Raw genomic sequence first — 14,257 nt, forward strand, 5'->3', positions numbered from 1 at the left:
CAAATAGTCTCTGGAGACTCTAAGATACTCAATAGGTTGCTTGAGAGTGGGAACTTATTTCATTTTTATATCCGGATTCCTGGATGGGGTACCCGACCTCCCATAGTGGACAGGGGGGTACTTGTAGTGTTTCTATACTCATATGCCTGTTTTCCTATTGCTTTCTGTCTTTGTCTTGGAATGAGATTCTTAGTTTTGTCCTGGCCTAGCGCCCTTTGGCTAGAGGAAACTGTCGAATGTAACTAGTTTGGGAGATGATAATTTCAATGTAACTCTTTGAGTATGTACTTTACGTTAACATTGATTGTTTCTCTTATGGAATTGTTCTGTTGTTGAGCTTTAAATTGAGCTTAAAAGTCATTCACTAATGTGCTCAAGCGCTTTACAAGTCCTGGTCAACAAATTTAATTAGGACGTGTTAGCGATATTACAATTTCGACAACAAGTTTAACGACAGTACTCATTTACACTATAGTGAGAGAATGTGATAAAGCCTTTCAAGACTCAACTATGCCTACGCGAGGCTCGAACCAGCCTTCGATCAATCGGTTATCAAAGACATAGCATTGTTTGGTGAGAGTTTTAGGTAATCTCAAACTAAGTACACTGATAGTGTGCTCTTGGAATCTACATCTGTTCCCTATTTGTACCAATCCCCTTTGTCTTACTTTTTCTTCAAGTTCTTTTAATTGTACATCTACAATGTTTTTACTACTCATTTTTCTTCCTTCTTTACTGCCGCTGATATGATCTAATTATGTTGCAAGTTCCGTAAAACCCTTAAAAACAAACATACAAACAATATCCGAATTCGACTTAGCAGGTTTTCAAAGTCAAGTCATCATCTGGCCTTTTGATACGCGAAGGAACTTTAATTGATTAAAAGACTTGAGCTTTTTATAATCGCAATATCCACTTATATCCACAGGGGGCGAAGTGGCCGAGTGTGGTTAAGGCAATGCACTGTGATCCGGAAGGTCCGGGTTCGAGTCCCGCTTCAAGCACTTTCGTTTTTTTTCCCTTGTGCAAGATTACCGACACTAATTTGCTCTCTTGGACAACATGGGTGATTCCTGTTGACATCAGACGTTCTGTTTGATGGATTATCTATATTCCTTCATGGAATGCCTAGTCGAATGGGCGTATTTTAATATCCACTTAACGCGCCCAAAGCGCTTTACAAAGGTACCTAAGAAGGAACACGCTAAATGTTTACAAAATTATATCATATTCAAACCAGCAATAGTAACTACATTACAGAGTGAATTACAAGAAAAGTATTTCCCATAAAACATACATTTGACTGTTTCCCTCTCAGCCAAAGATGCTGGCAAAAACCAGGACAAAATCGAATAATCCCATTCCAAAACAAATACAGAACAACCAGAAAACAATGAAGAGCTGGTTTTCCAAAACTCGTTAATCGATTTTTAAAAAATTTTGAGATTATTTCCAATCCTGATAGAGACTAATTGAACGTAAATTTTTTTCATAGCATCAATGCACACACATCCTAGATTTGTGTGAATTTGAAGTTTGAATATGATTACATACAACCGAATTAAAATTTAGGAATAACTCAATCTCAAAAGGAAAAAACGGAGTTAGGGAGTTTTGGAAAACCAGCCTTCAAATATAGGGGGGATATAAGACACAGCAAGTGACCTCCTGCCCATCATAGGAGGTCCAAAGACCCCATCAGGTCACATGATTTAATCCTCTCCTTACCAACTATAGGAAAATCGTCACATTCGTTACGAGACAACCAACATTTTTCTTATTCAAGTTTCTTTCGTGCATCATAAAATTTAAAGAAAATAAACAGTGTGTCTATCTAGAGTAGAAATAATGCATCACAAGAACTTATTTTTATTGTTTTGAGTGATAAAAAATCTATTTTTGTGTTAGTTTGGCGTGAAGTTTTGGGGGAAAATCCTGAAAATGGCTGATAAGGAGAGGGTTAACAAAAACTTAACTAGCACAACACATAACCAAAAAAAAAAAAAAAAATTACGAAGAATGAGTTTATCAGTTTTTATTTGTTTTTATTCATTTCCAAAATCGAGAGACTAAAACAAGGGTGAAATCTATGTCGTCTGAAAAATGTAAGGGGAAAAAAAAACGAAAACAAAATTTAAAAAACACAACAAAACCCCAGAACAACCGAAACAAAATTAAATTTTGTTTACATTTGCGTGATCAATCAAATAAATCACCACCGTTGTTGTTGTGAATATAACATTAGATAGACCAAAATCGCATACACAGATATTTTGAGAGACGTCAGGGAAAAAAAATTATGATGGATGAAGATGATTTTGGTTTTTTTTTTAAATGATCGTATGTGACCAACCTCGTCAAACTGGTGTTATGTCTGAGTGAATAAAAGGTGGTTCTTTATAGAGCCATTTGGCCAATGGAGTCAGAGAGCTTATCCCGGTTTCTATAGATAGAACGAAGTTGACGTCACTCATGTCTTTGTTATTGTTCCCAGCTCGCCATTTTATGAGTATTTCTCACTAAATTTGTATTAATCAGATCACAGAAGAACGAAGTTGACGTCACTTGGTCTTTGTTATTGTTTTTTTTTGCCTCATGTTTTGAGTAGTTCTCACTAAACTGTCTTAACCAGACTTATAAACGTCAAGGTTACACATGTTTTGAGTGTTGGTCCTTATCTTTCTGGATGGCAATGTTGTGAGTTTCTTAGCCAAGCGCACAGCATCTTTATAGCTGATGCCAAAACAAATGAATTTAAGTTAAAATGTTCAAAAACATCAAATTTTCAGTTTATGCATTCTCTGAATCTGTATTTTCTTTTCTGCTCAATAAAAAAAACAACAACTTGTTCTAAATTTTCAAATTTAATAAATTAACCGTCGGACTGTGGAAAGACACGTATTTAAAAATTTGGCCAGAAAATTCGTCCTTCAAATATCGATTGATTTGAATGAATGACATCAACTTGGCAAATTCACTCAAATCTGGGGACTCCGCGAGCTTCCAGGTTTGTTGAGAGTTTTTCATATTATATATATATATATATATATATATATATATATATATATATATATTATCTGGATTGATAAAGTTTTCTTATTTTACTTAATCTTAACGCATCAGAGAGAAAAATACTTGAATTATCTGGAACCTAGATATCTAGAACACTTTTTGTCATTTGAATTCAAATAGACTATTTGGAATCTTGATCTCACCATCATAACACCGCTTCGAGAGGATGGGTCACAATGAATTAATCATCAGTAATGGGTTATGAGTATATTGATAAAATTCGTACGAATGACCAGGTCATAAAGGAAAGTAGGAACGGCTATAACAATAAAAACATTGATAATGAAAACGATGATTATGATTATAATGGTAGTACATAGTCATCCCTATGATCCTTTGTCAATGATGGATGTAATAATAATAATAATGATAATGATATGGATGGTAATTATTGGTACGAATAATGAAAAGAGTAAAATGATAATGATGTTTAATAATAATAATAATAATAATAATAATAATAATAATAATAATAATAATAATAATGAAATTAAAATAATAATAATATAATGACATGACAATAAAACACAATAATCACAACGCCATCAAAGTAGAATTTTACATGGCTTTATTACAGATGTGAATCATTTTGTACAAAAAAAAAAAAAACCAACTTAAAAAATCTATTCCTGTATCATTCATTTGTTACCCACCGTCCCCAAATGGTATTATGTACGTGGGGATGGACTAGGCCTAAGTGATGGAAATTGAATTAACAGACATAAACACGAAACTTCCTGCAGACCTGCCAACTTGAAATTATAAAAAAAATCGTAGTTTTCAAGGGTAAATAAGACAGCAGAAATTATAACTGCTTTTAACAAGAGAACAATGTGTTTTTAAAAGCATTAAATTATGCTTAAAACTCATTTATGTACTAGCTCTGCCAACAAAATTTTGTTTTCAAGAAGTCAATTAGAACCCAAAAATTGTTTAACCAAGCCCAAACTATCCATATGTTTATACGGATAAATAGAATAATAGAAAATGAAATAAAAATTTACTTGATAATTGTATTGAATCGCAATTTCCTCGTGTTTAATTCTCAGCGTAACTGAGAATATGGCAATGGTTGAGGCATGTCTGTCGCAGACCTGATGAAACACTGATGAGGAAGATTCTGCGATAGACACCACAAGGAAAGAGGAAAAAAAGTCGCCCCAAGGAGACTTGGAGACGTACCGTAGAGAGAGACTTGAAGCAGAGAGGTATGTCGGTCCCTTGAGATGGCCCCAAGAAGAACAGCTGCTGACAGACAGGACCCAGTGGAGATCCATTGCATCGCCTCAAGTGCCAGCAGGCCAACCCAAGGAGACTTGGAGACGTACTGTAGAGAGGGACCTGAAGCAGAGAGGTTTGTCTGTCCCTCGAGATGGGCTCAAGAATAGCTGCTGACAGGACCAGGTGGAGATCCCTTGCAAGCGAGGCCGTCCCAATGAGATTTCGAGACGTACTGTAGAGAGGGACCTGAAGCAGAGAGGTTTGTCTGTCCCTCGAGATGGGCTCAAGAATAGCTGCTGACAGGACCAGGTGGAGATCCCTTGCAAGCGAGGCCGTCCCAAAGAGATTTCGAGACGTACTGTAGAGAGGGACCTGAAGCAGACAGGTTTGTCTATCCCTCGAGATGGCCCCAAGAAGAACAGATGCTGACAGGACCAGGGGGAAATCCATTGCATCTCCTCAAAGTGCCAGCAGGCCAACCCAAGGAGACCCGGAGACGTACGGTAGAGAGGGACCTGAAGCAGAGAGGTATGTCTGTCCCTCGAGATGGCCCCAAGGAGAACAGATGCTGACAGTACCAGGTGGAGATCTCTTGCATTGCCGCTTCAAGTGCCAGCAGGCCGGAGAGGATTGAGTGAGTGTTTCAGTAACTTTTAAAAATGGTTTTAATCACAGATTTATTCCGACAATTCAAGGAAACTGAAGAAATAATATAATTTATAGAGGACAGAGTTTAGGGTTGTAACTGGGAATGGATATGAATTATATGATATAATGTAAGAAAATAATTTATCACGGTATATTTCCATCGTAAAAGCTGATGATAATGATAATGCTGATGCTGAAATGATCATGACGATGGTATTGATGATAATAGTAATGATGATGATGATGATGATGATGATGATGATGATGATGATGGCAATGATGAAATTAGGGATGATGATGATGATGATGATGATGATGATGATTGTGATAATACATATTGATGATGATGGCGATGATGAGGACGAGGACCACGATTATGAGGATGAAAATAATAATGTCGATTTTCATGAAATATAATGATAATAATCATCATGAATAAGAATGATAACAAACACAGAAAAAAAAACAAAAAGTGGGTTTTTAAAAATATTAAAAATGATCACAAATCAGACATACGTAATGATGAAAAAAAAATATGATTTCGATCACCTTTTATTTCTGAACAATCTATTTATAGTTCGTAAAGAAAAAAATATATAAATAAACAGTCAATCTTGAAAAGAAATAATTGATGCGAAATCAAATTCTGAATAAAGCTAAAGATTACAGCCCAAAATATCCGACATGACAAGCTGAAAGCAACGTATTCTATAACAAAAGTCTATCGATCTAACACAAAATTAAAGATAGATATAAGAGAAATAAGCAATGATATTAGATATATTAAAAATCATACAATTAATTTTTACAAAACGTATGGACCAACGTGTACTCATTTGCAGGTCTGAAAATCAAAAATTATTGTCATGGGCTCATTCATTGCTGAGATAGAAAATACTCTCAAATGGACGCAAAAATATAGTCTATAATAACAACCGTGTTACCATATACTAATAATAATAATAATAATAATAATAATAATAATAATAATAATAATAATAATAATAATAATAATAATAATAATAATAATAATAATAATAAACATTAAGCCGTTTCACACCATTAGATCCCGCAGCTTAGGCATTCAATCAAGGATTATGGAAATACTCCATCAAACAGGATATTTGATGTCAACAGGAATTACCCAGGTTGTCCTTCCAAGTGAGCAAATTGGGGATTAAGAATCTTGCCCAAGCAAAATATCGACAGTGCATGAAGCGGGGCTCGAACCCGGGACCTTACGGATCCCAGTGCAATGCCTTAACTTAACCACTCAACTTATCAACTACAAGAAAATATTGTCCCTTTCGTCACTATCAATTCAATGAACATTTTTATTTTTACGATTTGTACATACATTACAATATTATTTTGCTATCACTCTTTCTTCTTCTATCTTCTTCTCTTCTTTCTTCTTCTTCTTCTTCTTTCTTCTTCTTCTTTTTCTTCTTTCTTCCCTTCTTCTTCTCTCTTTTCTTCTTCTTTTCTTTTCTTTTCTTCTTCTTCTTCTTCTTCTTCTTCTTCTCTTCTTCTTCTTCTTCTTCTTCTTCTTTTCTTCTCTTCTCTTCTTCTTTCTTCTTTCTTCCTCTTCTTTTTCTTCTTTCCTCTCTTCTTCTTCTTCTTCTTCCTTCTTCTCTTTTCTTCTTTTCTTCTTCTTCTTCTTCTTCTTCTTCTTCTTCTTCGTCTTCTTCTTCTTCTTCTTCTTCTTAAACATTAAGGCCAGAGCTTCAGGCTGAAGATTGTATGGTCGTCTTTTCAGTAACGGGGGTTTTAGAGGGAAGCAGGGAGCGATTTTTGGAGCCATCAGTCGAGAAGGCTTATTTACAAGTAGTTGGTAGGGAGTTCCAAAGTCGGATGGTGGAGGGGAAGAAAGAGTAAAGATTATGGTTTGTTCTTGAGTGGGGGGGGGGGGTGCTCTAAATGACATTCTGAATTTCTTGTTTTGTTGTTTTTCAGTTTCAATGGCTATTTCTAACTTTTCATTTTTTGCTTCGTGGAATACGAGGAGTTTTTGATTGATGTTTCATAAAAAATACTTGAAAATTATGGGTGAGGAGAAAGAGTTAAAACAAACGCATAATTGTATTCGGTTATCTAACAGACCTGCTCATAAGTATACGTTGGTTTATGGACGCATCCATAAGGATTCATCAACGATGTGAACGTCAGAATAATAATATTACAAAAATCACGAATCTTAATATAAGCATTAAACACACGTTGAGTAACATTTTTTTTTACAAAGCTTACATTATTAGCATCTTTACAAGATATGAATAAATTTGTGATGTCAAAATTATATCAATAATCTTTGTAAGGGTGTGTCCTTGGCCTTCGTTGACTCATGGCCTGACACTGACCGTAGCCATGATTAACTTATAGCCTGACACTGGCCGTAGCCATCATTAACTTATAGCCTGACAATGGCCGTAGCCATCGTTAACTTATAGATAGTTCGAAGATGATGTCACTCATGTCTTTGTTATTGTTTTTTGCCATCCGCGTTTATGAGTAATGCTCACTGAACTGTATTAACCTGACTATAAACGTTCATGGATACACATAGTCTTGTGTGTTGGTCCGTTATACTTCCGGATGGCAATGTTATGAGCTTCTTAGCCAAGCGCATACTATCTTTAGCCTGACACTGACCAAAAATGACGTCAAAATTCAAGTCTTTGGCCACAAAAGAAAACAAATCGTGAGTTGTATTCAATAGTTCAACCAAAAGGATTACTATGATCACTAGTTTCCTTGATCACTACTATAGACAACTCACTAGGCGGTCCACAAACCTAGAAATTACGTCAAAATATGGGTCTTAGTGGGTTTTAGTTTCAGGCTATAAGTTAACCATGGCTACGGTCTGTTTCTTCATATTTCACGAGAAATTCAATACAATATTCCAGTAGAAATTTGAAGATTTTGTCTCGTGTCCAATCTCCTTATTTTCACCACTATTTCCTTTTAAGATATTTTCTTCCTTCTCCTCCTCCTCTTTCTTCATATTAGTCTTTCCTTCTTCTTCTTCTTCTTCTTCTTATTCTTCTTCTTCTTCTTCTTCTTCTTCTTCTTCTTCTTCTTCTTCTTCTTCTTCTTGTCTTCTTCTTCTTTTCTTCTTTTCTTCTTCTTCTTCTTTCTTCTTCTTTTCTTCTTCTTCTTCTTCTTCTTCTTCTTCTTCTTTTCTTCTTCTTCTTCTTCTTCTTCTTCTTCTTCTTCTTCTTCTTCTTCTTCTTCTTCTTCTTCTTCTTTCTTCTTCTTCTTCTCTTCTTCCTTCTTCTTCTTCTCTTCTTCTTCTTCTTCTTCTCTTCACTCTCTCTTCTCCATCCTCCTCTCATAATCATCCACCTCATCATCATAAATCATCATTCATCATCATCATCATCATCATCATCATCATCATCATCATCATCACCATTATCATCAATATAATCACATCCACCTCAATAAAAGTGTATAATACAAATTTAATCAAATTAACAAATACACTTTCCTGTGAATTTCAACAAGGTGACAACTTATGCGTTTTCCAATAAAATCATTTTAAAGAAAACAAGCAAGAAAAACAAAGATACAAATCGTTGGACCAAAATTTTAGCTAAAACCTACATGCTCAATTACATCAAATGGCACAGAATAATAACGAGAAAAAAAATAACCTCATAAAAACATTATAGTATCACTTTCAATTTTGAAAAAAAAATCAATAAAACAGTGCTTCAATACAATCATTATATTTTAAAAACAAAACACACACACACAAGTTAATCACGAAACTTTTATTCGCCAAAAATGACAAAAAGTTAGAAATTTTATATTTTCCTTTAAAAATGTGTTTCTTTTCATTTACAAAATATATCGTAAATACAACCTACATTTCACATTGATTTTTAAAATAAAATTCTATGATTTTAGCATTAACCTCTTGACTGCTGTTGCAAGCGTATTTTTTTTTTAAATGACCAGAAAACTCGTCCTTCAAATATCGATCGATTTAAATGACCCTCATCGTGGCAAAAACTCTCAAACCTGGGACTTCGCGAGGTTTTTATTAAAGTCCCAGGTTTGAGTGTTTTTGCCAAGATAAGGCTCAATTAAATCGATCGATATTTGAAGGACCGATTTTCTGGCCAAATTTTTTAATACACGTTCTGTTTTCAGAGTACAGCAATTTACTGGTTAAATCAACTGGACAGAATACCATTTAGATGTGTTGGGCCACATTATTTTATATTACAATTTGTGTTTTATCACAGGGTTTTTTTTAAATTAACGGAAACAAACTAGTTTAATTCTTGGGAGAGAACTATATTCAAGTTTTCGTCCAACCGAGTCATCGATCACATGATTTGTTGCTGTACAACGATTGGACATTTCTCAATACATGTAAACACACTGCTTTGTTTTATGAAAGTTGTAAACGTACCCATGAGTCATGCTGACCAAAATAACCAACTGTGACGTTGGATATTTCTCAAACTGTGAACATACACGTTTCACTATGTGGGTCATTTTGAGCACATTTTTGCAATGTGACCAATGACCTCGTGCACATGGAAAGGAAACATAGATCATCCCCATTCACAATACCACCTCACGCCTTTCTCCTGACCGAGATTGTTGTAGATGAGACATGAGAGATGGCAGACCTGCCAATGCTACGAAAAATTCGTAGAATTCCGAATTCTTTGCTCCATGAGAGATGGCAGACCTGCCAAGTGCTACGAAAATTTCGTAGAATTCCGAATTCTTTGCTCCATGAGAGATGGCAGACCTGCCAAGCGCTACGAAATATTCGTAGAATTCCGAATTCTTTGCTCCTGCAAGACGTTTTCGGTTCAATAACTCTTGTTGAAAAGGAGAATTTATTGGTTACTTAGAAACTGTATTTAGGACTTTGGAGCATATTTTGATTATGCTGAGGACAAACAATTTTGAACCTTTATCCACATCGATATTGCACTATTACGGATAGCGGCAGGTCACGTATTCCATAGGTGCACAGAGAACGACACGGACTTCAACATCGTCATGGCTATGCGCTATAGAAATGCTCTTTAATATTTTCAGTATTATTATTATTATTATCATGCACATCAACAATTTAGACAGTATGTTAACAATGGAACAATAATTGTGTTATCATTTTCGCCAAAAATAAAATAATAAATAAACAAGAATCTAGGAGGATTTCATATTTTGATGCATTGCACCATGGAATAAGTATTATAATATAGATCTATGTGTGACGTAGGTACCAGAAAAATGTAGAAAAGAAAGATGAAAATTCTAGATCTGATCATTGTTTTTGATTTCAGACAGCCATTTTAATACCATCCGGAAGTATAACGGACCAACACACAAACTCTGTGTAACCATGAACTTTTATAGTCTGGTTAATACCGTTTAGTGAGAACAACTCACAAACGCGGATGGCAAAAACAATAACAAAGGCCTGAGTGACGTCATCTGCATACTATCTATAGACACTTAGATAACCACGCCTCTCGGACGGTCGTCATAATGTAAACAATGACAATGAATGGTAAACAAAGTAACTACATTGGTTTTGCTATCGATGGTATGTGTCTAAGTAAAACACCCATTGTTCTACCGCTTGATCAATCGAACCAGAACAGAAAACAATATGTATACTTAAACGTATATAATTTGATCGAGAAAATCGTGTGATAACTAGTCACCTATCTGGCGGTATAAAAACAAAAACAATAATCAGAGAAAGGTCGATTTTATTCACGTCATTGTTTATAAACAACCAACTATATTTGTCCGAGCACGCGTGAAGGTGTTGTCACAAATTCTATGTTTTGATTGGTCAAAAATCTACTGGTTAATTGGGATGACGGTTCACACATCCACACGTATGTCACACATAGATCTAAAACATGACTTTGTATAATATAATTCTTTTCGGCCGCATAATAACAACAATAATATTATGTAAACTCATTCATTTCTCTGGAACCAGCCGGAAACGTCGTTCCTCAAATCACTGCAAGAGCTCTCCTGTCCGGGAAACAAGGAAACGTCTTGATCTTCGTCCTTGACATTGTAGAGATCCTGGAGGAGCAATTCTAACCGGAATACGGAGGCAGGCTTGACGGAACTTCCAGGTTCGTTCTTGATGTAAAATGTGAAGGATGACACTGTCGTCTCTGTCTTAGATGCCTGAAACGAAATTCAATAATATTAACCCTCTCGTTACCGACTACAGGAAAATCGTCACATTTGTTAAGATTCAATTAACATTTTTTTCCTATTCAGATTTGTTGTGGACACACAACATTTGAAGAAAAATCTTGGTTATAATTATAAAAACTAACATTAAAAAATAATTAAGCTTTTATATAGCGCAATATCCACTAAACGTGCTCAAAGCCCTTTACAAGTGGTCCCTGTCCAACATCAACAATATACATGGAGGACATGACATGACGCTGTAAGGCGATATTATATTTTTTTCGGACAAAGACAACGCTGTTAACGGTTAGGTACTCATTTTACACCTGAGTACGGTGAGAGAATGTGAGTAAAGAGCCTTTTTCAAGGACTCAACTATGCGCCGAGCGAGGCTCGAACCCAGGATCTTCCGATCTGAAAGTGAGTGTCATACCACAAGACCACATAACCGCTAACTAAATGTTGTTTTGTAAAGCTAGTCTTACTAATGAAATTAGGTATAAAATATCATTTCTTTACACTCAATTTACTTATTGCTTTTAAATTGAGTGTGAAAGAATCCATTTTTTCTCTTGGGTAAGTCTGGCATTTCGGGAAGAATCCTGAAATAGTCTGGTAGGAAAAGGGTTAAACAGGGAACAAAAGAGTGATGTAAAAAGAGAAAACTGGATCCAATACGATTCAGTAGTCTGATGTCACGCCGCCCGGCAACGGCGGCCATCTTGGTTCTAAACAAAGAAAATCATAACTTTTTAATTTTCATGCTGGCTAGAACTTTTCATATGCCTTGTGATCAGAATGTGTAAAAGTCAAAACATGATCAAATATTTTTTTCCCCCTCTGGATGCCCTTTATGCTCGCCGGAGAAATATTTCATACGGGCGTTCGCCATTGTTCCGATAGTTTAGAGCCAGTGTTACTACGTTACCATGCGTCATTAGGAAGGAAGTGACGTTACGACTATTGAATCCTATTCCTTTGGAAGTATCAAACCACTCTGAAGGGGGCAGCGTGGCTCAGCGGTACTGTCTTTGCTTCGTACCCAAAAGGTACCGAGTTCGACTACCCTCCTCGTTGACGCCTCGCGTCACCTAACCCTCGCCTGGGGTATTCCAGTCTTCCCTTGGAATAGACCCTAAAGACAAATTTCCCTTTGGGAATGAATAAAGGGAATTTTATCCTTTCTTTTATTTATCATTTCAGGGGACTAAATGACATGCCTTGTGTAATTGTTCTTCTGGTTTCAGAGTGATGGCATCTTGTTTTCTAGTCTAAATATATACTGATAGTCAAGTAAGATCACCCATTCTCACTCTTTTACATCCCGTAATCCTAAGAATCTGACTAAACGGTACATATTCTTACTAAAATACTAAAATTGCTGCTGCTGATGATGACGATGATGATGATGATGATGATGATGACGACGATGATGATGACGACAACGACGACGACGACGATGATGATGATGATGATGATGATGATGATGATGATGATAATGATGATGAGGACAACGATGATGATGATGATGATGATGATGATGATGACGACGACGACGATGATGATGATGATGATGATGATGATGATGATGATGATGATGATGATGATGATGATGATGATGATGATAATAATGATGACGACGACGAAGACGATGCATCTTAAATCGTTCCCAACAAACCTGTTCATCCAAATCCATCATGACATCATTCTCATGTCTGTCTCCACTACGGACCACCTTACGAACACAGCACCCAGCAACCCAGAGATGGGACGGCACTGGTATGTCTTTTCCTGTCTTTACCGCTGGCTTGTAACTTGGAATGGCACCTAATTTAAAAACACGAAGAAAATAAAAAGACACGAATTGAAAGCTGACCACTAATCAATCAATCCATTCATCAATCAATCAATCCATCCATCAATCAATCAATCAATCAACGAATCAGTCAATCCATCAATCAATCAATCCATCAATCAATCCATCAATCAATCCATCAACCAATCAATCAATCAATCAATCAACCTTGGCCAACAGCAACACATAACATGTAGGACGAGGCATGACGCCTGTCAGGCGATATTACACATTTTTGGGACAAAGACATCGCTGTTAACGGCCAGGTACTCATTTTACACCTGAGTACGGTGGGAGAATGTGAGTAAAAAGCCTTCTCCATAGACTCAACTATGCGCCGAGCGAGGCTCGAACCCAGGACCTTCCGATCCGAAAGCGAGTGTCATACCACTAGACCACATAGCCGCACACATTGGGAGCTGACCATTAATGAATCAATAAACAATTCAATCAATCAATCAATCAAGCAATTAAACAAAAAAACTTGAGATTTTATATAGCGCAATATCCACTAAACGTGCTCAAAGCGCTTTAAAAGGGGTCCCTGGCCAACAGCAACACATAACATGTAGGACGAGGCATGACACCTGTCAGGCGATATTACACATTTTTGGGGCAAAGACATCGCTGTTAACGGCCAGGTACTCATTTTACACCTGAGTACGGTGAGAGAATGTGAGTAAAGAGCCTTCTCCATAGACTCAGCTATGCGCCGAGCGAGGCTCGAACCCAGGACCTTCCGATCCGAAAGCGAGTGTCATACCTCTAGATCACATAGCAGCAATTAACCGATCAATCCATCGATGATCAAACACCCATTCAGTTGATAGATTGATTCACCATCCAGCAACCCAGAGATATTTACCCGGGACTTTAAATGGGGGCCCCTCAAGAAACCCTTTCTGGTACGATAACCCCCGCATGGCTTGGGGGGAACGTTTTACTCTAGTTTGAGCTATTTCCCCTGACGGCACTGACTGGGCATCAAGACCTTACTGGTGCGATAACTCCGCCTGGTCGGGGAGAAAAACGTTGGGCTCTACGTATGGGGCTATCCACGATCCAAAAAAAAAAAATCGTCTTTTAAACCCCAGTCTTTTTTTTAGAGGGCCCTTTTTCTTCCTGACCCCTTGGGTCACGGGTTCAACACACACAAAACCCCCGCGAAAAATTAGCTGGCCAGAAATTCAAGCTTAATATCCAATATTCTCAACACAAACATTTAACATATAAGGGATTTTGGAAGGGCGGTCTTTTTTT

The 14,257-nt window shown here is 36.6% G+C and overlaps 1 protein-coding gene across 1 annotated transcript in view; it reads right to left on the reverse strand.

The window, feature by feature from the left end:
* Nucleotides 1–7,987: 7,987 nt before the first annotated feature.
* LOC144979032 (uncharacterized) overlaps nucleotides 7,988–14,257 on the reverse strand; it is a 101,008-nt gene continuing 94,738 nt past the window's right edge. The window contains exons 11-12 of the mRNA XM_078925649.1: nucleotides 12,821–12,969; nucleotides 7,988–11,130 (exon numbers count right to left, since the gene is read on the reverse strand). Of these exons, the coding sequence (XP_078781775.1) occupies nucleotides 10,909–11,130; nucleotides 12,821–12,969 (371 nt within the window). The 3' untranslated portion in view covers nucleotides 7,988–10,908. The remainder of the gene's footprint in view (nucleotides 11,131–12,820; nucleotides 12,970–14,257) is intronic.

Source organism: Berghia stephanieae, chromosome 8 (genome assembly GCF_034508935.2).
Source record: "Berghia stephanieae isolate SIO BIC M18660-M18661 chromosome 8, UCSD_Bste_1.3, whole genome shotgun sequence".
Lineage (NCBI taxonomy): Eukaryota > Metazoa > Mollusca > Gastropoda > Nudibranchia > Aeolidiidae > Berghia > Berghia stephanieae.